The sequence below is a fragment of the Nuphar pumila genome, chromosome 8 (genome assembly GCF_984573655.1).
Source record: "Nuphar pumila chromosome 8, dmNupPumi1.hap1.1, whole genome shotgun sequence".
NCBI classification, from domain to species: domain Eukaryota; kingdom Viridiplantae; phylum Streptophyta; class Magnoliopsida; order Nymphaeales; family Nymphaeaceae; genus Nuphar; species Nuphar pumila.
Window position 1 is genome coordinate 28,215,747 of NC_143256.1, and position 25,559 is coordinate 28,241,305.

At 35.1% G+C, this 25,559-nt stretch overlaps 1 protein-coding gene across 1 annotated transcript; it reads right to left on the reverse strand.

The window, feature by feature from the left end:
* Positions 1 to 3,931: 3,931 nt before the first annotated feature.
* On the reverse strand, positions 3,932 to 23,871 carry LOC149829857 (polygalacturonase-like). Its single transcript, XM_090015316.1, has 3 exons — positions 23,452 to 23,871; positions 22,639 to 22,852; positions 3,932 to 3,993 (listed from the first exon to the last, which is right to left on the reverse strand). Exons 1-3 carry the CDS (start codon positions 23,869 to 23,871, stop codon positions 3,932 to 3,934), a joined length of 696 nt encoding a protein of 231 aa, XP_089871442.1.
* Positions 23,872 to 25,559: the final 1,688 nt, after the last annotated feature.

Consider the following 25,559-nt stretch of genomic DNA (forward strand, 5'->3'; position numbering starts at 1 on the left):
TATCATATATGTGACATAGGTGATACTAACACAGGTGGTAGTATGTGCACAATGGGAGTGTCAAGTGCGAGTGGTGGACAGCAAGTTGCAGGAGGTAAATGGTGATTACACATGGCTGGACCAAGTAAAGGGGTTGTGCAGGAAGTGAATGTCAACAGGGTGTTGAGTGAAGGGATGAAGTGGGAGGTAGCTAGGTGGTAAGGGGTGCGAAGAAGTATTGTTGATGGCAACAACAGAGGGCTGTTGAGAGTAGTAAATGGAGAAGATAATTGTATAAGTGTAGGGAAAGGTGACAAAGGTGCACCTGTGCTAAAACACAACTGTATTTACAGTGTTAAGTAGCCCTAAAGACATAGCAGTGTTGACATGTGTTATGCAGCAGATGTTAGGGAGGGTATGCTAGAGGGACCTGGAGTTATATTGCAGGTAAGAACTAGCGAGAATTCGCTATGAACTGCATGTTGTGCTGTTATAAAACAGAATGGGACATTGGCTGCTATAGGTGTAGGGAAGTCACAGCCATGCTCAGCACTGCTGTGGCTGAATGGGAAATGAATGGAGGCGGTTCTGTAAAAAGCACAACAGTGAAAGGTATACAGGTAGGAGAAGATAGCAAGTGAAATATGTGAGGTGGATAGCAGTAGGTGTTGCTATAAGTGATAGATGGACAAATATGCAGTGAACAGTGGTAGTGGAGACAACATGATGGCCAGTGTGAAGTAACATAGTGTGCTGAAAGTGGTTACACCTATGAGGTAAGTGCTAGGAATAAGAGTGAGGTAACCACTGTGTAGACATGAGAGTAACAGACGTGGTAGTGAAAACATGCAGCAAATAACCATTGACAAATGTTACAAGATGATCTTGTGGAAAACAGCAGGTGGTTTATAACAGGGTATGCTGCTGCAAACAGTAGCAGCATGATGATACATAGTGGGGAGGCGCTGTTAGTAAGGTGATACAGGGTGGTAACAAAACACGAATATGAGGGCAGGGAAGGATGTGTAATAGGGTGATTTGCAGGTGACTGTGTGGACTAATGACATGAATGTGCAGAAAAGTGGATGGCTGGTGATGAGATGATGCAAAGGAGCTGCTGGGTAATAAGGTGTTGTGGCATTGAAAACGTGAGTGGTGATATTGTGAAGGTGTGGCTGTGACTGTCAGAAGCATAATAGGTAAATGGTGGATGCACTGATACAGAAAATCTTCTTTAGCAGGTAATGCTAAAAATAGTAATGTGTTGTGCTGGAAATGAATGCTGCAAGGTGACTACTGAGGTGATGGATGCTACAGAGGCTATTATTGACGGTTGCTCCTTTGGACAGAGTATTTCTGATCTATCCGAGCATGGGACTCTAGATCAAGCTTTTTTTGCTGAAAGAGATAGTAATAGGCTGTGCAACAAAAATAGCTTCTGCAGAAATTTTAACTTCAGAAGTGTTTCTCAGCATATCATTAGTGAATGCTTCAGTAACCTCGGGATGTTTCTCTCTAGATGCTTTAGCAGGATAACTCAAAAGGAACGTACCACTCCTCTCATCTAGTGAGGAAGAAGGCATTTCAATCTCTTCGTCACTATTTCTCCTAATAGATCTTGTAGTGAACATTCTTGATGAATTCTACAAAGCTTCTATCACTTCTTCCTCAGTTTTTGTTACAGCCACAGGGGCTGCTTTCCTTGAGGATATATCTATAGCATTTGCCAGATCCTGCGAAGGCCCTTTCTTGACTTCAAACGGTGGAGGCAAATCAGAGGTGTGAAGTTATGCTATGAAATAGGAAACAAATATGAGGATACCCTTCTGATGAACATAGATGCAACATTACCCATGGTTTTTATTGCCTTATGCTTATGACCTCATTATGTAAATCTCTATGTACTGCCATCAGGGGCATATAACCTCCCTCACATGAGAAAGATCAATTACCAACCAGCCTACTTGTTACTAACAACAAACAGGTTGAAGGTGCCTCGATCCTACTGCACTTTCAACATTTCCTTTAAGTGCAAGGAATAAGATTAGTTTTAGGTTTAAGGTCTAGAGTTTAGGTAAACGTTATCTGACACACTATTGATGTTAAGCGACATGTCATTCATTTACATGTACTAATGTCGTTACGATGATACTAGCAAATAAAATGATGTCTTTGATTTAATGTGTAATTTAATTAATTTATTTATTATAATCTTTGGAGGCGGTATTTTTGAAAATGGGCAAGACGTGAAACGACGTGAAATGATTAACTTTGGTAGTGTGTTATGCAAGAAACACACGACGTTTCCTTTAAGAGCAAGGAATAGGCGACGCTTCATTTTTCTGCTTTGTGAACAACGAACAGAAAACCCAACGTTTTAATTAACCACCTTCATCGCAAAAACTGTATCGATGTCGAAGAAGGAAGTTGTGATTCAGTCAACCATCCACAAAAAAGGTTACCTTCGATTATTTTAACATGCTTCATCTTTTTTATATAGTTTACATTTCGCTTGCTGAATACAATGCAACAGTTCCTTTACTGAATATTTAGCTAATTTTAGTGCAACATCCACAAAACAAGGTGCCCGAAAACTCAATAAAATGCTAGAAGAGAACATTGATCGGATACGGGATGAATTTGCAGAAGGATACATTATCAGTAATTTTGTACGAATGAAAGCACTATTCGTTATACATTTACGTATGCTATGGTCATGTATATTAACAAGTGCATATTTGTTGTAAACAGACTATACACGATTTCGTTATATATATTCAAAGCAAGGGATTATCCATGCCGATACGCGTTGTCACCCCTTATTTTATGGTACATTGGTTATCTTATATGTTCATTTTTTTTATTTACTAATGTACCTGCGTGTTTTAAAATTACTATTATTACTATTTCGTTCAAAAGAGTATCGTCCGTCGAATGCCATACACGGCTGAATTTCTAGATGAACTACAATACTGGGGTGATGATGACCAAATGGCAGACTTCTCGTCAAGTGAAAAGGTTTATGACCATATCGATTTGCAAGATGTTAAATCAATTTAAGATATTGTTTTAATTCATAATATCAATTTCTATGTTGATTCTTAATATCTATTTTAAGCTATCAATAGGAATTTACATATCCATTTAAGATATTGTTCTGATTCTTAATATCGATTTATATGTTGGATCCTAATATCGATTTAAGATATTGTTTTGATTATTAATATCGATTTATATATTGATTCTTAATATCTTTTTTAAGCTATCAATAGGAATTTACATATCGATTTATGATATTTTCTGATTCTTAATATGAATTTATATGTTGAATCCTAATATCAATTTAAGATATTGTTTTGATTCTTAAAATCGATTATTATGCTGATTCTTAACATCAAATTTCAGATATTGATTCCTATATTGTGGCAATCGAAAAAGCATTGGGTCTTATACGTGTTGGATGTACGAAAACAAAAAATATGATTATACAACTCCTTGGACTATAACAATGGTGTAGACCATGACATTGTGCATTTGGTAATTTTCTATCTATAAGATTACTGTATCTTCTACCATGGCCCAAAATTTACTTGCTTTTGCATAAACCACAGGTTGAATTTTTCAGAGACATGTTGGGTGTCAACATTGGCCCATGGAGGATTCACGTCGCCGAGGATGCGTCTTTACAAAATAATGGCATCGATTGTGGCGTCTTTGTAATGAAGTATATTGAAGCAATATACTATGGATGAGTACCAGAATTCTCTGTTGTATGTTGTACACTTAAACATGTTTTATTATCCTATATTATTGCTGACTACATTTCTATATTGGTCTGACTATCGGTTTTTATTTTTTTAGGATGATATTCCTGGATTTCGCATGGTACTATACAAAAAACTGATGGATTTTCTAATTGCGATGGATATAAAATCCCAAATTACAGAAATACCTAGAAAGCAACGAAGGACGCGAGGCCCCCAGAAGTAAGAGGAAACTGTTTTAAATGTCTACCTGTTCTCAAGGATAACGTGAAGAGGGTTACATTCTACTGCTGAGAGAGAGAAATAGCAATTTTTGGTTCAACATTCAATTTCCCAAACACGAGAATTTTTTTGTGTACAAACATTTGTAACAGATTTTGTAGACTGTGTATACAAATTTTATAAGACTATTCAAAATTCACATTGATCCATAAACCAATATTACACACTGGCACATGTGTGTTGAATACGCAAATCGCCACTTCGAGTATGCAAATCGCAACAATGTCAATTGTGCAGGCACATGTTTCAAAATTATAATACAAATATCTTAAAAATCGAAACATCTTATAAAATTATGCAACTCGCACTTGTTAATATCAATTAGTAAGCTATTATGCCAATACAGTGTCGATTTGTGAGATATTGTTTTGTTTGTTAATATCGATTTGTAAGCTATTATTGGTGGATTGTCGTATATCGATTTGTAAGATGTTATGTGTTTTCTAGTGTCGATTTGTGAGATATTGTTTTGTTTGTTAATATCAATTTGTAAGCTATTGCGCTGAATTGTGATATATCAATTTATAAGATATTATGTATTTTTGAATGTCAATTTGGTGATATTGTTTTGTTTGTTAGTATCGATTTGTAATATATTATGCCGATTTGCCGTATATCGATTTGGAAGATATTAAGTTGAATTGTTGTAAATCAATTTGTAAGATATCAAACCAAAGAGAAGTGAAAAATCTTACAAGCTTTCTTAGAAATGGTCACTTTTAAGTCATTAATTGATGAAATAGGAAAAGATTCATCAGCGGGTTCAATCTTTGGCTTATTAATGTCAGTCTGTTTACTGTTTTTGTCAGCACACCCTCTCTTTTCTCTAGGAAATTAAAGAGGCGAAACCTTATCTGCAACCCGCCTTTTTTAGAATGAAGCTTCCTGATATAGTGTCGATTTGTGAGATTGTTTTGTTTGTTAATATCGATTTGTAAGCTATTATTGGTGAATTGTCGTATATCGATTTGTAAGATGTTATGTGTTTTCTAGTGTCGATTTGGTGAGATATTGTTTTGTTTGTTAATATCGATTTGTAATATATTATGTTGATTTGTCGTATATCTATTTGGAAGATATTATGTTGAATTGCTGTAAATCGATTTGTAAGATATCAAGCCAAAGAGAAGTGAAAATTCTTACGAGCTTTCTTAGAAATGGTCACTTTGAGGTCATTAATTGATGAAATATGGAAAGATTCATCAACGAGTTCAATCTTTGGCTTCTTAATGTCAGTCTGTTTACTGTTTTTGTAGCACACCCTCTCTTTTCTCTAGGAAATTAATGAGGCAAAACCTTATCCGCAACCCACCTTTTTTAGAATGAAGCTTCCCGATATAGTGTTGATTTGTGAGATATTGTTTTGTATGTTAATATCGATTTGTAAGCTATTATTGGTGAATTTTCATATATCAATTTGTAAGATGTTATGTGTTTTCTAGTGTCGATTTGATGAGATATTGTTTTGTTTGTTAATATTGATTTGTAGGCTATTACGCTAAATTGCGGTATATCGATTTATAAGATATTATGTGCTTTCGAATGACGATTTGGTAATATTTTTTGTTTGTTAATATGAATTTGTAATATATTATGCTAATTTACTATATATCAATTTGGAAGATATTATGTAGAATTGTTATAAATTGATTTGTAAGATATCAAGCCAAAGAGAAGTGAAAATTCTTATGAGCTTTCTTAGAAATGGTCATTTTTAGGTCATTAAATAATGAAATAGGGAAAGGTTCATCTGTGGGTTCATCTGTGGGTTCAATCTTTGGCTTCTTAATGTCAGTCTGATTATTGTTTTTGTCAGCACACCCTCTCTTCTCTCGAAGAAATTAATGAGGCAAAAAATGAAGCTTCCCGATATAGTGTCGATTTGTTGATATTTTTCTGTTTATTAATATCGATTTGTAATATTATGTTGAATTGTCGTATATCGATTTATAAGATGTTATGTGTTTTCTAGTGTTGATTGTTGAGATATTGTTTTATTTGTTAATATCGATTAGTAAGCTATTATGCTGAATTGTCGTATATCGATTTGTAAGATATTATGCACAATTGTTCTATATCGATTTGTGAGATATTATGTATTTTCTAGGAATGAGTTTTATGATATTTGTAGTATGATTTATATTGTAGAATTACAACAAAGAATTATAACATTACAACAAAGAATTATAACATTACAACAAAGAATTATAGATTTACAGCAAAGAATTATAGAATTAGAAGAAAGAATTATCGATTTACAACAAAGAATTATAGAATGCTAAACATTACAACGATTTACACTAATGAAAGTTAAATGCTACAAGTATTTTGTAGCTGAAGACTCCACACTCGATTCATGTGTTATGTTGCTCACTTTTGAATTGAACTGAGCCTGTCATTAAACAAAACAATATTAGGCACTACACTAAGTTCAACAAGAAATGCAAACATCATCCCAAAATTGTTACATACCAAAAGACTTGTCAAACTCATGCCATTGTTCCACCGAAATAGGTCAGAGGGATTGCAGGTCCTAATGTTGTAATGCACGTCTGTAGGGTATTGCTGCATGTTGAAAATTACACAAATTAGATATTGATAAGTTGCACGTAATATAATTTACATGGTAAGCAATATATTGTATTACATACCTATTCATGTGAAGGGCTTGGTTGCTTAAGGGTTGGTTATTTCTTACACATTTTCTTGCAAACCAATTCCAGTGCACCCTTTGTCCTCCGACAACTGCGATCAGAGGCAGATTTCCTTTTAATACCCTTCGCTAGGTGAATATTTTCATCATAATCTACAAGGTTTACTCTTGACTTGTCGAAGATGTTGTTAACGCTTCGGCACAACTTGTCATAAGAGTCAGGGGAAATGTGAATTTCACCTACGTTGTTCGAGATCCTTTTCTTAGATTGGTCTTCATGAGCTGCAACAGACTCATGGTGAATTAACTACACTTTTTCAAGTAATTCCCTTGACACTTTTCTCATACATGCATAGGCTTCTTCGCTTTTCGATGCCAAATCTGTAACATGCATAAGTGACTTACATAGTTGTTGGTAACGGGAGGCTATGTGGCACTTCTCATCAACCCCAGATGAACTGACATTATTTCTATCCAGCAGTTCAATCTTTTCTTGTCTTGTCCATCTTTGCATTATATATAACTCAGGTATTTCTTATATCTTCTCGTGATTAAGTGCCTTTAATTCATGACAACATAAAATACCTTTGAATTCAAACAGTTTGCACGTACATTCAACTGTTCTGTTGTCAACATTGTACGTAACATGTGCTTCTTTCATGTTTGCTTGCTCTTCGCCCTCCCATACAATATGGTATTTATGCATATTTCTATATTGCACACATCCTTCTATGTTATAATTCATGACCTATATAACCTCCTTCTTAGTCCATTCAAATACAGTTAGTGTATACAGATCTACAGGTAGCATCAATATTTTCATGCCCAAAGTTACAGGACGGGTGTTGAAGCATTTCACATCTTGTTCAAGCTCATTCTGTCTAAGACCATCTACAAATAATTCATACTGTTCCATGAAGTGAAACATTGTTAAACATGAATACAAGGTTTTTTTCAGTGGGGCCTGCATAGATTCAGCTCTTTGTGTGCTTATCATACCTGCACAAAAGTATTGTCTTCCATATGCCAATGTCCACTTCTCTTTGTTTGCATATAAATTTTGTAACCACACATAGTCTTCAAGGTCGTGCATCTGAATCATTTGCTCCCAATCAGACAGAAAAGTGACCTCGTCCATACTCTCAAGTACATACTTTCTAAACATTTTATCAAACCCTGTCTTCTGATTAAAAATGTGTCCTATGTTCTTTGTTGCATTTTGAAAGATATGCCACAAACATAGGCAATGATGTGCATATGGCCATACATGAGACAGTGCAACCGCAATTGCATGATCACCATCTGTAAGTACAACTCTAGGGTGCTTTCTATCCATTGCCTATGTAAATACTCTGAACAACCACTCAAAGGTTTCCTTGGTCTGGTCATACAAAAAAGTGCCGCCTAATATGCAACTCCGTGAGTGATGGTTCACTCCAACAAACTTCGCAAATGGTCACTGTTTTGTATTAATCTTCATTGTCGTATAAAAGACAAACATATCATTAAAGCATTCATAATTTACTCTTGACTTTGAATCTGCCCAAAGCATATTCACAGCATACCCATCTTCATCTAGTTACATTGCACTAAAAAACCAGGGTCATTGCTTGAATTCTTCTATAGGTAATCAACCAAAAAACATATTCCTCCATTCTTCATGTTGTCTGACCTCTTCCTTCTCAAATGGTTTCTTAGATCCATAAGTGTGAATGGTACATTCTTGCAACCACCATCTATGCGCGCACACAAATTGTATGTCTTCCTTGGTGCAATGCCGACACTATCAGCTATTTCAGCAACTACAGCATGCACTTCAGTTACTTTACGATGTGACCTTAACATAGGAGTCATAAAAGAAGGGGCTAATTCATGGTTATGATAATTGATTAAAGTACAAACTAGATTTTGCCCAAGAATATCTTCTAACACTAAATCCAAGTTTTAAGGCATAATCATTATAAAATTTGTATGTAGCTTCTTCATTATTAAACTACATTTCCTCTACGGGAACAAAGTCAAGTGTAATATCATGCAGACTTGTGGTGCATGCACCTTTTTCAAGTGCATTGTCATGATCGTCTACCTCATTATCAAATTGCATTTTATGTGATGGAATATCATTATCGAATTGCATTTCGTCTGCTGCAATATTCAAGTCTAGAGTGAATCCAATGCATGAACCCTTCTTATCATGTGCATCAATAGTGCACATATTCACCTGTTCAGGTGCATCAATAGTACGGATGTCCGTTGCTCCATGACTTTCCAGTGATTGAGACACATCATCTTCATTACAACCAGTTGATATACTCAACACTGTCATGAGTAAAACATCAATTTGCGTTAGCCAGTGCATACGTTTACAACAATTCAGCAAAATATATTACAAATCGATAATAACAATCAAAATAATATCTCAAAAATTGACACTGAAAAACAAATAACATCTTACAAATCGATTTACAGAAATTGAACATAACATATTACAAATCGAGATTAACAAACAAAACAATATCTCACAAATCGACACTAGAAAACACATAATATCTTATAGATCGATATACAACAATTCAACATAATATATTACAAATCGATATTAACAAACAAAACAATATCTCACAAATCAACACTGGAAAACAACTAACATCTTACAAATCGATATACGAAAATTCAATAAAATATATTACAAATTGAGATTTTCAACCGAAACAATATCTCATAAACAAATCTAGAAAATACATAATATCTTACAAATCCATATACGGCAATTCAGCATAATATATTACAAATCAATATTATCAAGCAAAACAATATCTCACAAATTGACACTAGAAAACACATAATATATTACAAATCGATATACAATATTTCAGCATAATATATTATAAATTGATATTAATAAACAAAACAATATCTCATAAATCGATATACATGTTACTACAACCGCGATTTGCGTTACATTGAATATACTAAGTGAATGGATGATACTGGATGGGGTAGAGGCCCTTGCTCGCATCTGTAACCAAGCATTCTTGTCAACAGGTCCCAGCGTCTTACAAATGTCTTCAAGCTTTCGACCGTTGAAATGATAAAATCTACCTATAATAACAAAACAATGCCTTAATGACACTCACGATGACATACGTTCTTCAACAATAACATAATGACATGGAAAGATACTCACGATGTGACCTTAATGGCACTTGTTGGAATGTTTGTGTGTCATTGCTTTTTCCCATACTGCCTAATGAAAACGAAGAAGAAGAGAAGACTGCAAAAAGCGATGGCCGACAAATCCCCCTATGAGGCCCAACAATGATCGAACTAGTCGTTCGATTTATAGTTATCTCCATGAGGTAGGAACGAACCCGAAAAAGTTTTCTATCTAACACGAGGCAGGAACGAGAAGCCGGCCACGTGTTGTAACACAAGCTAAAAACAAAGGCAGAATGTGCAAATCTATTTAGAGGGAGCGGGAGGACATTTTCGTCCAACACATATCTATCTTACGGGAGGACACTTTTGTCAAAAGCATATCTACCTTTTTTATATGTTATTTTATTATAAAGTCATCATGGGCAACATTGGCATATGAATTATTGCAGGTCCCAAAATATTCCTCCATACACACCGGAACAGGCAATTTGTGTTTCGGAGAGAACACACAACACCCTCTTAGTCTCATGAGTTTAGGGTGATAACACTTTCCCGTTGCATTAAAACCATTTTTAGAAATAAAAAAAAATTGAAGGTATTGCAGTCTTTAAAGATTGACGGGTAATAGTGTCATGAGACAGTTGTCTCTGTGATGTGAGGTGGGGAGCCGTGCCCCAACCTCTCTCTCTCTCCACTGAAGAAAACTTGGAAGCACCATCAGCGGGTGTTTTGTGGTGCAGCATGCACACTACTAAAGTGTTGGCAATGCCCGGTACCTCTCTCGAATGTTGGCTGGAAATGGCTGGCTCCTCTCTCTCTCTCTTGTTTCTTGGTAAACAAATGGTCTAGTTCAAGCATTGTTTAATCCTAGTTGGATCTAGTTTTGGTTCCTTTGTTCTAGTCTCTGCGGAGGAATCAAGAGATTCACTATGTCTTTTCTTGCTTTATCAAAAATTTCTTGTTGCCATCTCTTTCTTAGTGTTGGGATTTTGGTGAATTTCATAATAATTGGTGAATTTGTTGGGATTGGAATTTCTTCTTGCCATCACTTGATGGATTGAAAATGGCTCCACACCCTCTGTTTGGCAAGCCCCTCTCTTGCCATTGACCTCAGGCTCCGCCACGAGTAGCTTGATATAGGCCAACTTAGCGGGTATTGTGCTAAACTTAATTACCCAAGCCCAAAAGAACTTGGGCTGAGTCCAACAATGGTCGAGTCAGGATCTTGGTGGCTCTGACTATGTTGGACCATGTTAGGCCCTTACGAACCTCCAATCGGGCCGACCAAACCATACTCGATGACCACCCCTTATTTGTGAGATATTTGTGCAAATGTCAGCATATTTGCACACTTAGTTTGATTTTAATCTTTGAGAGGTTCATATGATACAGGTACAAATGTCCACATGTCTACACAACTATCATACTAATCTCCTTAGTTTGAATTTATCTTTTTTGAGGTTCGCAAGATATTTTTACTAATGTTAGCAAGTTTACACAAATATTATGTAAATATCCTTAGTTTGTGATTTTAATCTTTTGGAGGTGATCTACAGGTTTGCATACCTATCAGATGAATCTTTTTAATTTGATTTTAATCTTTTGGAGGTTCTCAGGATATTTATGTGAATGTCAACACATCTGCACAAATATCATAAGAATCTCCTTAATTTGATTTTAATTTTTTGAAGCTTAATAAGATATTTGTGTGAATGTTTGTAGGTCCACGCAAATACCATGTGAATCTTCTTAGTTTAGTTTTAATCTTTTGGAAGTCAGCCAGTTATTTGTCGAATGTCCATTGGTCTGCGTAAATTACATGTGAGGGGTAAAATAGTCCAAAATAGGCCAAGAATCAATGATTTTGGGTATGTGAATAATTTCACAATGTTTTTAGGAATTTGCAAAAATGTTCCATGTTTGGCGAATAGTACAATCATTTTCCAAATGTAAAATCCTTTATAATCATCCTAAAATTTGTCAACTTTGATATTTGGCATTTTGTAAACGAATAAAAGAAAAGGGAGCTGAGGGGAACTGGTTTACAATTTTCCCAAATTCCATGGATTCGAAAATTGCTCATTCACGTTTGAAATTTGGAAAAAAATCCTTTATGAAAGGGAAAAATTGCCTATGAGAATTTTTTATAGGAGAAACTTTCTTTATGAAGAAATTTCACTTCTTTGTGTGACATGAGCAAATCAAGTTGGAAAAATGCTACAATATTATGATTAGGGTGAGGGGTTCCATCAAAACTGAAAATCTTTTGTAGGAAAATTTTCTCCATCTCTATGAGAGAAAATTTTCCTGACCATATCAGCTTAAAATAGAAAAACCTTTTCTTTTAAAAAAAATTCTATTGTTGGAATGAATAGAAAAGTTGTCATATTTCCCTTTTGCCCTTTTAAGGTAGTTTCTATTTTTAGGAATTTTTTTAAAAGTAATGACTTTTTTTTTATGTAACACTTAGCTTGAGTTCATCTTGTCAAGATCATGCACTTATTGTTTTGTAATAAAGAATAAGTGGTAACACAAGAGCACAAGATTAACCCAAATGATTTGGACCACTCACCTTTAGGCAGGGACATTTAGCACGGGCATGTATTGCATTATGGAAAAGAACAATCACTACAAGAAAAATGCAGATTAGCGATGGTTGATTTCTGTCGCTAATGTGTTAAGCGATGGATTAACAACAAAAATTGATCGTCGCATAATCTTGGTCGCTAAAATGCGATAGAATTTATCTATCGCCAATCTATCGCTAATTAGCGACATATTAGCATCAGATAATGTCTGTCACTAATCCGTCGCTAAATAAGAACTGATGTGGTTTTGCGAAGGAATGTATTTCGTCGCTAAAATTTAATGACAAATACATATTCATCGCTAATATCCGTCGCCAATTGAGCAAGGGATTAGCGAGGGATTAAATTCTGTCGCAAAACATCGACTGATTTAAATTGGCAGCAGATATTAGCGACGGATAATATATGTCGCTAATTTATCACAAATTTTGAAAAAAAAAAATTTTTTTTTTGAAATATGAATATCGAGAAAAATTTCTCGTTATACAATTTATATAACCTGTGTATAAAAAATAAAGTACACATAAAAAATACATATATAAAGCAAGTGAAACAAATTTAACACAAGTTATAAGTTACAGTACAGTCCTTGCCAAGTTTTAATTAGTTACAAGTACGTGAAACAAATTAAACAGATGAATCTAATCCTCGCCAAGATTTGGAGCATCATCCTCTTCATTGTCTCGATCTGCCCTTCCATCCATGCCTCCATCAGCTCCTCTACGTTGATCATCTCCAGCATCCTACAAGAGAACCAAAATGTTAGTATTGATAAACAAAATATAATGAAATAAATTATATGCAATGCACCTAGTCTAATGCAATCAAAGTAAATGGTTGAATGACACATAGACTAGCAATAAAGTGAAGGACAATAACATAATTCAGATATGTATTCCACGACTGACAAAAAAAACTCATAGTGATTCAATCATGCAGATATGTGTTCTAAGGTTGTCAAAAAAATGTCACAGAGATTCACACATGCATATAATGTTTATAAGGCTGTCAAATAAATGTGTTATATATCACAATCATGCATATATGTGTTATAAGGCAGTAAAAAAACTTTCATAGTGATGAAATCATGCTTATATGTGTTCTAAGGTTGTCGAAAAACTTTTAGTGATTCAATCATGCATATATGTGTTCTAAGGCAGTAAAAAAATTTCATAGTGATTCAATCATGCATATATGTGTTCTAAGGCAGTAAAACAATTTCATAGTGACGAAATCATGCTTATATGTGTTCTAAGGTTGTCAAAAAACTTTCATAGTGATTCAATCATGCATATATGTGTTCTAAGGTTGTCAAAAAACTTTCAAATTGATTCAATCATGCATATATGTATTATAAGGCAGTCAAAAAACTTTCATATATGATAATATCATGCTCATATGTGTTCTAAGGTTGTCAAAAAAACTTTCATAGTGATTCAATCATGCTCATATGTGTTCTAAAGCAGTAAAAAATCTTTCATAGTTATTCAATTATGCATATATGTGTTTTAAGGTTGTCAAAAAACTTTTATATTGATTCAATCATGTATATATGTGTTATAAGGCAGTCAAAAAACTTTCATATATGCTAATATCATGCTCATATGTCTTCTAAAGTTGTCATAGTGATAAAAGAATGCTTGTATATGTTCTAAGGTTGTCAAAAAACTTTCATAATGATTCAATCATGCATATATGTGTTATAAGGCAGTCAAAATTTTTTATAGTGATGAAATCATGCTTATATGTGTTCAATCATGCATATACTAGCTTGAAATCTAATGACATGAAACAAATTATATGAATCTTTATACCTGACGGTCACCGGAGCTCATGTTGAATTTAGACGAAGTTCTCCTGTCTCGAAAAAAGTTGCACAACTCATTATAGACAAGGTTTTGAATGACTTCATGTAAAAAGTCATACATTTTGTCCTCAAGACGCTGACAGACACCATCCCAAGACATAGCAGGGTCAATCGGACGGTGGAAGTTGATGCTGGCGGGTGAACTATGAGAGTCTTGGCTGCAGGAGGAAATGACTGGTGTGATATTCCTGTTATTCCCAAACCCAAACACACGACCCTTTTTGGGTTCATCGGTTGCAGTCAACCATGCTGCAGGATCAAAAGGCAGATGCTGAGTGGAGTCATCGTCATATCGTTCTACCATCTGTTGCTCGTATGACTCCTACAAAGTAATGATTACAATATGAATTAAGAATTAAGAATTACAATGTTTATGATAATGTAATTCATAGTAACTTGTATATTATAATGTTTATTAATACAAAAAATACATACTGATGTCGCTCTCGCCTTCTCTGATATAAACTCTCCCGTGCTCTTACGTTTATGTGTTTCAACAAACACATCCTTGTAAGGCACAATGTCTCCTTTTTCTGCTTCTTGCAAAGTTAAATGATAAAAAAATCAATTAAAAAGTATATAGAAATACTTTAAAATTTGACAACATATATATTGATGAGTTATCATTTTCTTCTTGTGGATTCCAAAAGTCCTAGATCTACCTGTGTGTAGAAGAGCATCGAGCATCTTTGCTCGGTTTTGTGCAGCCTTTGCTGAGCGATTTCGAAATTCATTGCTCGCCCACTTGTTGCACATTCCCTCTCAATAATCTCTCTTGATAGTAGAAGGGCCATGACCCTTCTACTATAGTGGATCATCTATCCCACCAACTGCTTTTATTGTTGCAGTCTTCATATTATACAATATGTCAGCAAATCGATTGGCAGCCACCTTTTGCCACACTACCCTCGCGTCCTTCTTCTCGTTCGTAGTCACGAAGCGATGCGAAGCCTACAAATACTTTCAGAAAGTTAGCACACATGACTATAACAAAAAATTAAATATAAAACACATTAGTTATAATAAACGATTACATACCATGAATGAGGACAATAATCTATCCAACACCTCCTTCGGGTACTCTTTTCATTGAGCGACCAGTCCTGAAAGATGCTGCAGTAGTGACTTCCTAATTTCTTGTACTACTTCTTGTGGCTCAAACCTCGCACTTCACATGAATTGATACATATTAACAATCGATTATTGATATATACTATTTATAAGATAAGTATTGGACAAGTAACAATGAAATACTTACGGTCGACTATCGATATATACTATTTGAATGAGTCATCGTGTGTCAGACTGAGAAGACCCTGCATCCAGCGTTGTCTCGTGACGTGCATGAATAGATGGTGTAGGTGGGTCATATGCAGGCAAAACATCACTTATAGAAAATTAAGTTAAAAATTCACACAATGCACATTTAAACTAATCAAATATACAATTAGTTAAATGATATACCTATCGAAGCAGCCCGTGAAGATGAAGGATGAGATTGGCTACCACTGGGTGCTCAACCACTGCGACCTCCACGAACCATATTCTAACAAATCAAAATTTTATTTGGATCAGTTACACAACTCTATATCTTCATGGATACATAATCAAATCGAAAATAACTTCATGCAATTCATTGCAAATCATTCACATCAAACATTGCAATACATTCAAATCATTCACAGAATCCTCTAGATTCTTTACCTCAGTTACTACAACTTCTGATGCACACAATGTTCTAAAAAATTGACTCAACTCGGATAATACCTCCCATATAGGTTTGTCTAACATATCATAGAATGCTAGGAGAATCAACCCTTGCATGACAACATGATAATCATGGCTCTTCAACCCATATAATTGTCCCTCATCTATCTTCACAGCCAGAGCAATGTTAGAGACGTATCCATCTGAAAATCTCAATGGTCTCAACCACTGGCGTACCTGCTTTACTTGATCTAGTCCAAGCATGTACCTTGCCTTTGGTTTCAGTACTTTGCCATTATACTCTTTGAGTTCCAATTCTGGTCTTTTACAAATTACTTTTAAATTCATACGGGCCTTCGAATTATCCTTTATTTTACCTTTGACATTCATTACCGTATTGAACACATTTTTCTCCACATGCATCACATCTAAATTATGTCGTATTAATAAGGTCGAACAATATGGTAGTTCTCAAAATATAGATTTCTTTGTCCAATTGTGATCCTTCTCAAATCCAATGAAGGGCCTCTCACTACGGGCATCTGTCAGTCCATATGGAAAGTATTACAATCGTCTTAAAATCTCTATGCCAGACAACCGTGTAGGTGGACTTTCTATTTTAGTTATGCATGCTTTGAATGCATTCCTTTATCGTCGAAACGGATGGTCGCTGGGTAAAAATCGATGGTGACAATCAAAAGATTTTGTATCCTCCATGCAGTATAGACATGCCAACCTCCCATGTGTTCTCTAACCAGATAACATAACATATGCAGGGAAGTCACTAATTGTCTATAGAACAACAGCCTTCATATTGAAGTTTTGTTTTTTGTGGGTATCGTACGTGAGAACACTGTCGTCCCACAGTATTTTCAGTTCATCAATCAATAGCCTTAAATATACATCAAGATTTTGGCCCAGAGATGTCAGACTAGGGATCAATAGAAACAAGAAAAGATTTTAACGCTTCATACACAAGCTTGGAGGAAGGTTGTATGGGATGACAAATACTGACCAACACGAGTATTGGGTTGATCTACCCCCAAATGGATTAAATTCATCTGTATATAAACTGAGCCTAACATTTCTCGCTTTCATTGCGAAAGTCTGATGAGTATGATCAAAGTGCTTCCAGGCTTCCGTATCGACAGGATGCGTGATCTTGTCTTCATCATGTCAAACTTTATTTGCATGCCATATCATGTGTGTAGCTGTCCTCGAAGACATATACAATCATTGCAATCTAGGAGTGAGAGGGAGGTAGTAGAGCAACTTATATAACACTTCTTTTGACCTCGTGCTACCATTGCCCTTGTCTTTGGATTGAACCGAGGATGCCAACATAACGAACATGATTTGCTATTTTCTTGATATTTGAAATATAACATGTTGTGATTTGGATAAGCATCTATCTTTTGATACCCCATACCTAAAGCATTGACCATAACCTTTGCACGATAGAAATTTTGTGACAATTTCTCATCTTTGGGAAACATACTCTTCACAATAGAGCATAGATAGTCAAAACATGATTGACTCAAATTATACTCGAACTTTAAATTCATTAGTTGAAGAACTGCAAACAAGATGACTCTCGCAACCATTCCAAAGTGGCTCATCAACATCTCTAAGTAAATCATAAAATCTACTAGCTGCATCGTTTGTTGCTTCTTCTTCTACCCCATTGGTACATCACTAGGATCCATAGCAGAACCCAGTTCTTGTCCTGCAGCATCAAATATCAAATCCACATATGGATTATTGTGCATCACATCCACCCGTGTGTCAAAATTATTCCAAAATTTTTCACCATGAAGCATCCAATTTTGATAATCACTCACAAAACCCTTCCTGTATAGGTGATGTCTAACGCCATGAGGTTCTGCAAATCGATTGTTCTTACACATCGTGTACACATCGTGTAGGGGCACCTGATCCAACCTGTGGGATCCACTGTACTGATACTTGCCATTGCAAATTCAATAAAAGTGTCAACACCATCTATATATTCAAACGATACCTCATTGTCAACTATCTTACGGTACATTCATTCATGATTTGCAGTCATTTTGTTCTATGATGTTACGAATATTATCCTGACCAGTTAAAAGAGAATCATAAGAATGCTATGATGAAGAAAATATCAAATTTATCATGCATTCATGGTAGATGTAATGATTTGATATATATATATATGTATGTCAAACACACACACACACACACACACATATATGATGTCATTCAATTACAAGAACAATGATGCATGCATTGATAACTTAATATTTTCATGTGCAAAATCATTCATTTAAAGCATGTTTGAAGCATTAATAACTTATTATTCATTTTCATGTGCAAACTCATTCATAACATGACACATTCATTTGAAGCATATTTTCATGATATAATTTCATATAGACGGCATAATCAAATTGAAAATAAATGCATGCAAGCATGGTTACAGTTACCTCAAATATTATAATACATTCAAATCAATCATATCAAAACAATGTCAAACATGTATTTGCAGCAAATACACTCCAATATCCCGCTAACTACTACCATGACTAGCATGGAATCCGAACTCCAAAAATAAGAGCACTTCTATTTTCATACATTAAAATCATGCTTAGCATGATCTTCAAACTCCATTAAAGCAGTCCTAGATATCCACAACTAAGTGAGTGTGTGATCAGAAAATTGTTGCATCCAAGAAATTAAATAACATGAGATGCGTTTGCATCACTTACTCACCACGAGTATTTACCCGATTTGCATGCTATTGTCTTTGCATTTCATTTTTAGCTGCATGCGATGCTTAGCACTAAACATCATGCAATTAGTTCAGTTACGCACCTGCAAAACACAATTATATACGACCAAGAAAAAAAAGGGAGGGGGTGGGGGAGGTGCAGGGGGCAAAAGGCCCGTGCGGCTCTTTTGCATTTGCAGCACACATCATACCATTCATTACATCTGCATGTTCTTTTTAACCTTTACCTGTTACTTACATCATCCTGGTAATTTAGAGATTAGAACATTCAAAGTCTAAATGTCCATCCACTTACAAAAACCGATTTGTGATCATGCCCTCTAATGCTACATGGCTGCAATTGAGTGTTTTCAGCCTTATTTTTATGACAAATCTGGATATTGGAAAGTGTTGAACAATTTCATTATTCAACCCAAATGAGGATAACCTGATCCAGCCTTCACATACTCTCCCTTCTTGTTTGATGTCCTTAGTCTTAGAATTATTTGAGGTTCATTGTAACATCAATATGTTCAGTATTGTTCTGAATATTTAAAATGAACTTTGTTGAAAACCAACTGACCAACCAGTCACAAAGAAAGTTAGGCTTTGTAGTAGAAGGATGCTTAAGGATGGACAAGGTGCCACAATCTTGCGACTAAAGCATATGTATAAAAAAAAAAGGTTTGTATCAATGTCTGAAACATTTTTTTTATTTATTATTTTTATCAGCAGGGTGTATTTTTCTAAGGTCATAATTTATATTATAAACTTGGGCAAATCTGTATGTATTCTTCTAACGTCACCTTACTCATTACCATCCTGATATTTCTCCGTTATGACAGATTGAGTTAGAAATTGGTGGGCTTGACATCATCGAGGCGTAGGGCTCCATCTGTGATGACTCTGTGGCATGTCTATAATATCAGAATTTCATGTTGAATAGATACATCAGCCGAAATCGCTTGGAAATCTTGGTTGAGACATGGATTTTCTTTTGATTTACTAAACAACAGAGCTTGATTGGTTGCATTGAGTTTGGGCCATAGGTACATTCAACATTCCACTGTATGTATTGCTTGAACACTATATGCATTTAATTTGCTTTACCTCACGACTCCTTCACTTTTTTTTTATCATTATATCTTATCTGTTACAACTGCATGTTATCTATCCACCTGCATATTATCTTCCATTTTATTGTCGCAAGATAGACGCTTACTGTTAATGTTATTAAGACCTCCTTTATAATATAGCTGTGTGAAGACCCCTGTCAGTTACTCATTGAGGAATATTAATTCCCTGTTGTTTATCTAAAAATTTGAAAGGCTGTGGTCTCCAGGGTAAAACTATCCTGCTAACATTGATATCTATTTTTTTTATTATTATTATTTAGTTTTGTTGCTCAGATCTTATTAGAATTAATCAATCAAGATACATCAGGCAAGGCCCCTGAAGTTCCTCTAATGATTCTATTGATAGCCTTCTACAGTATATACTGTAATTAGTCTATAGGGGTTGATTCGTTTTGAATAATATATGTAGCATAAATCATCTCCTCATATTATGTTTTGATATGCAAATAAATTGATCATGTAGTTATACCTTGCCTGAATATACCTTCTAATTTCTAACAATAAGGCATCTCCTGTACATATCAATTTTTATATGTTCTTTACTCTTTCCTGTATCTTGTTTTATACCAAATTTGTTCTGCAAGGGTATTTGAGAAACATTGATTCCCTCTTCTAAATTAGAGCTTCATTCTCGGATTTCTATTGTAATAGCTAGATTATAATCTGTCATTTTTAACATTAGATTAGAATGAATGAGCATTGTAAATATCATAAATTACTTGCTTTTCACATCATTTTCTTCTTTTATTTTCAAAAATTCATAAATGGGACCGCGAATGGCACGCGCACCATTTCGTAAGAGGTAATTAATCCTAAGTTGATGATTTACATCAATGGCCATAGTCAGGATGTAGACAAAACTTAGGATTCTTATCTTTTATAAAATAACACTGGATCCACACTGGATCTTTTTCAAAATTCATCATGTTTTCTTCAAATATTTTCCTCTTTTATCAGAGTTTAGTTTAAAATTAATTCAATACGTATGCCAATGGCCATAGTCAGGGTATACTGAGAGTTAATTTCTTTCTAAACTCTATAAAAGCACCAAAATATGTTTGATTCTCCATTTGAATTTAGATATGATTATTATATAATACATTCAATGACCATAGTCAGGAGTGTATTATATCATTAATCTTATTTACATTCATTTAAAGAATGAAATATGATTTTCAAAATCCAATTTCAAATCCATTAAATTTCCTCATTTAGGATAGAATTGCATCATATTTTCAAAATTCCCTTTTCAAAAACCCAAGTGACTGTGAATATCTTTTCTTCAATTTCTATTTCAAATTCATCAAATTCTATCTCATCTTCAAAGTCCAAATTTTGACTTTGAAATCAAATTCAAAGTTCAATTTAACTTTGAAATTCTTAATTAATTTTCTAAATTTTAAATTCAAATTTTAAATTCAAATTTCAAATTCAAAGTCCAATTCAACTTTAAAATTTATTTATATATTCAAAATTCAAAATTCTCAAATCAATTTTGAAATTCCAAATCCAAAGTTAGATCCAAATTACATCTTGGATTTCAGATTTTGGATCCAATCCTCATTCAGGATTCTAGATCTAGAATCCAACTTCACTTTGGACCTCAAACTTCAGATCCAAATTTCTTTTAGGATCCTGAATCCAATTCCACTTTGGATCTCAGACTTCAGATCCAAATCCATTTTAGGATCCATGACCCAATTCTACTTTAGATCTCAGACTTTAGATCCAAATTCCTTTTAGGATCCAGAACCCAACTCGCCTTGGATCTCTGACTTCAGATCCAAAATCCATTCTAGGATCCAGAGTCCAATTCCATCTTAGATCTTAGATTTTAGATCCAATTCCCATTTAGGATTCTAAATCCAAACTTCAATCTCATCTTGGATTTTTCAAACTCTATTTGGAATCCAAACTTTTGATTCAAATTCCATTCTGAACTCTAAAATTCAAATCAAATTCTATCTCCAAATCTGAATTCCATTCCAAGTTTACCTCAAATCCAAAAACCAATTCTATTCCTCCATTCTATTTTGATTTCTCAAATTTGATTTTAATTTCAAAGCTTTACAACTGAAATCCAAAATTACATTCCAAATTTCATCTCTATCCTGATTCAAAATTCTAAATTCAAAATCCATTTATGACTTTGAAATTTCCTTTCTTCTCCTTTTATCTCAACTTCAGAATCATTCATTTCAAAGTCAAGATCTATTCTCAAACTCTGATTATTCCAAAAACTTAGAACTTTTAATCTTAAAGTTCTAAGTTAGAAACCATTTATTCACTCTATCATCAGATTCATCTCAGAAATACTTGGAAAATTTCAAATCATTTTCAAAAGGAGCATACATCATTGCATTCGCACAAGCATGATTCTTTGTGGATTTAGACATAGAATAAATTCTTAGATAATTTTTTTAGCAAAGCAAAAGGCATGAATTCGACCCTTGGTTCGATTACCTCTGGTAAAGGCGCAAGGAACGGTCGAACCTCATACCGACGAGCGGATCCCGTCTCCCAGTTTTCTCACAAATATTTCAAAACGGAGGTGAGTTATTTTCTCAAATACTTTCAAAATTAAGGTCAAGTGAGACCCCGCAAAAGAGTTCCTCTTTCTCTTTTTTTCTTTTCTCTTCTCTCTTCTTTTCTGTCTTTTATTTTCTCCCTTCAAAAAGAAGGAAATAGAGGTTGGAAATGAAAAGAGAAGGAAGAGAGAAAATATCACGAGGGGAAAAATTTTGCGATGATCACAGTCGCCCGTCTTGATGCCGGTGTCTGTGATTGAGACACCGATGGACTGCTGCACGTGGATGCCATCCGTGTTGGTGCTTGCATCAGGGGCGATCAACTTCACACCTTCAACTGCTACATTCATGCAGTCGTTGATGACCATGTGGAAGAGTTGGCTGTTGACTGAGGTTAGGCCGCTCACCTTGGCATCCTTTACATTGCTCAGAAGCAGTGACTGCAAAAAGCCCATTTGGTACATAATCAGTCATGATGTTGTCGTAGAAGGTCGTTGAATCGGCCAATCGATAACATTTTGACTACAATCAGTTGGGAGGTTAAGGAGATCTAGTGTGTGGATAATTAAGTGTCTCGAATCAGATTCTGCATGGTTAAACGGAATTGGAATTTTCTGAAGCAATTGGTCAGTTTTCAAACCTTTTGTAATCTGTGTTAATATTGTCTTCTGTTAAGGTGATGCCTCATCACTTTTGTAAACGGTTTCTATCGATACATCTATCAATATACTATTTTTGATTGCCTTTCTTCAAAAAAAAAAGGAGATTATGATCCATCTAATCTACGTCTAAGAGAAATAGGACGAGAGAGAGAGAGACAGGAAACATATGAGGTGCAGCCCACAAGTTGATGGGCCCCCACCAACACTTACGTCATGTGGCACTTATGCTGGGCCCCACTCATGGACATATATGGCCAGCACTCCCAAGCGCAATTGCTGGTTGGACAAGAAATGAAACTTGTCCTGCTCATTCCCCTTTCAAATCCCCCCCCCCCTCTCTCTCTCTTCGTGTCTGTGTTTTTTTTTTGCTGACTTACCCGCCCACCAGTAGGGCAGGGGCGGTTGCTGGCCTTGCATTTCCACAATGTGGTTCCCTTCCCGTCCAAATTGCCTCCCTGTATTCTCAATCCACTTACTTTGGCAAACCTGAGCCAATATCCAGTGGTACTGTACACACCATAATTGGTTGATGCCACGTGGTTTCCATCGATCTGAACGGTGATACAGCATGGACCAGTGAACGATACTGCGAACAACATAAATGTCCCTTTGGGCACATACATTTTCGCCGGTACACGTGATGTGCATGCCGCTGCCCATGCATTAAGGAAGGCCCTGCTGTTATCACTGACTCCATCACCCTTGGCACCAAAACTCAGCACGTTGTAGTCTCCATTTACCAATGGTAGAATAACCAAGGAAATGAGAAGGGTAAAGATGCTAATGGGCTTTTCCATATGAGAGAGAGAGAGAGAGTTGCCAATGATTGGAAGAAATGAGGGAGTGGTGCTGCTTATATAGAGGGGAGGGTGGTGTATGCTCTCACCTGATGATTCACTAAATCCCACGTATGTGTTCGGGGCGGGGGGGGGGGGCGAATGAGCGCCACATATTTACGCACATGGGGCTCGTATTCTCGTGTATGTTGCGATAACTTTGCATCGGACTCTGGTGCTGTTGCAAAGACTTAAGTATCCTTTCTTACTATTCTTGACATAAAACGAGAGTTTGAGAAAATGACAAAAATGTCCTTCATTCAAAAAAAGGGAAACAAATGGATCAAAAAAAGAACAAACATGTCCTCCATTCAGAAAGTCCTTGCACTGCAGAATTATCTAAGAAAGGAATCCTCCCTAGAGAAGGCCATGAATATCAACCCTCTCTCTCTCCCTTCTCTTTCTGCTTCTGTGCACATCCAGTAGACGATCCTACACTACTTCATCAAGCATCAGCTGACCTGCACACTGAGTGTAGCATGGTTCAACTTGATGAGTTATGGAGCCTGATTCAGAGATTTTGCCCTTACAGGAGGGGGGTTTGGGGGCTCCCACCGGTGTGGGTAGCATCGTTCAACTTAATAAATTATGGAGCCAGATTCAGAGATTTTGCCCTTATAGGAGGGAGGTTTGGGGGCTTCCCTCAGCGCAATAAAGTGTTTTGTTTAATCGTGGTGCGCATGTTTCCTTCGGTTGTTTCTTGCTAAAGGTTTTCGTAACACCCTTTCCCACAATTTTTCTGTTTTTTTTTTTGTTTGAAGATGGTGACTTCTGAAAGCTACCATTCAATTTCAAAAAATGAACCTTTTACAGAGATCATATTTCAAATCTGTAAAAAGCGGTGTCTTTCTTATTGAGTCTAGTTTATTTTTGACAATTTTCAGCAATTTTTATGGTTATTTTATTCTCCATTTTGATTAAAAACTAGGCCCCTATTATTCTGCATTATTTGAGTTGCACAGGTTTTTAGTTCATTTTGCAAGAGTCATATCTCTCCAACGGGATATTATTTTCTAAATTTGCAAAAAGGGTTTTCTTTTTTTATTTGTCTAGTTTATATCCAAAAAATTTTATAACTTTTTATACATATTTGATATTTTGAATTTGTTAAAATTTAGGATTAGTTACAGATTAATCTTATTAAACCATGATTAAACAAAATAATTTCAGGTTTTTAAAGATTTGTAATATCAAATAAATATATAAAGTTATAAAAATTTTCAGATATAAACTAGACAAATAAATAAAGAAATCCCTTTTTACAGATTTGGAAAATGATCTCTCGTTGGAGAAATATGACTCTTACAAAATGAACTAAAAACCTGAGTAACTAAAACGATATAGAGTATGACAGAATCTTCATTTTCGACCAAAAATAGGTATGAAATTACCATAAAAATTATTGAAAATTGACAAAAATAAACTAGACTTAATAACAAAGATGTCCCTTTTTACGGATCGGAAATCCGATCTCCGGTTAGAGAGATATGCCCCCGACAAGTTGGTATTGATTCAAATAGCAATTTATGTGTGACAGCTTACTAAATAACACTACAAATCGTTATAGCAATTTGTAGTGTATTTCATGAGTCACTATAGTGATTTATTGTATTGTTCAGTAAATCATTATATGTAAATCGCTATTGTGA

What these genes read in the sequence shown, in the direction of transcription:
- LOC149829857 (XM_090015316.1), bottom strand. Translation starts at nt 23,871, where the DNA reads ATGGAAAAGCCCATTAGCATCTTTACCCTTCTCATTTCCTTGGTTATT. An exon ending in CCTGCCCTACTGGTGGGCGG is followed by an intron (nt 22,853 to 23,451) that starts GTAAGTCAGCAA and finishes GGCTTTTTGCAG; the next exon opens with TCACTGCTTCTGAGCAATGT. An exon ending in CGGCATCAAGACGGGCGACT is followed by an intron (nt 3,994 to 22,638) that starts GTGATCATCGCA and finishes CCTTGAGAACAG; the next exon opens with GTAGACATTTAAAACAGTTT.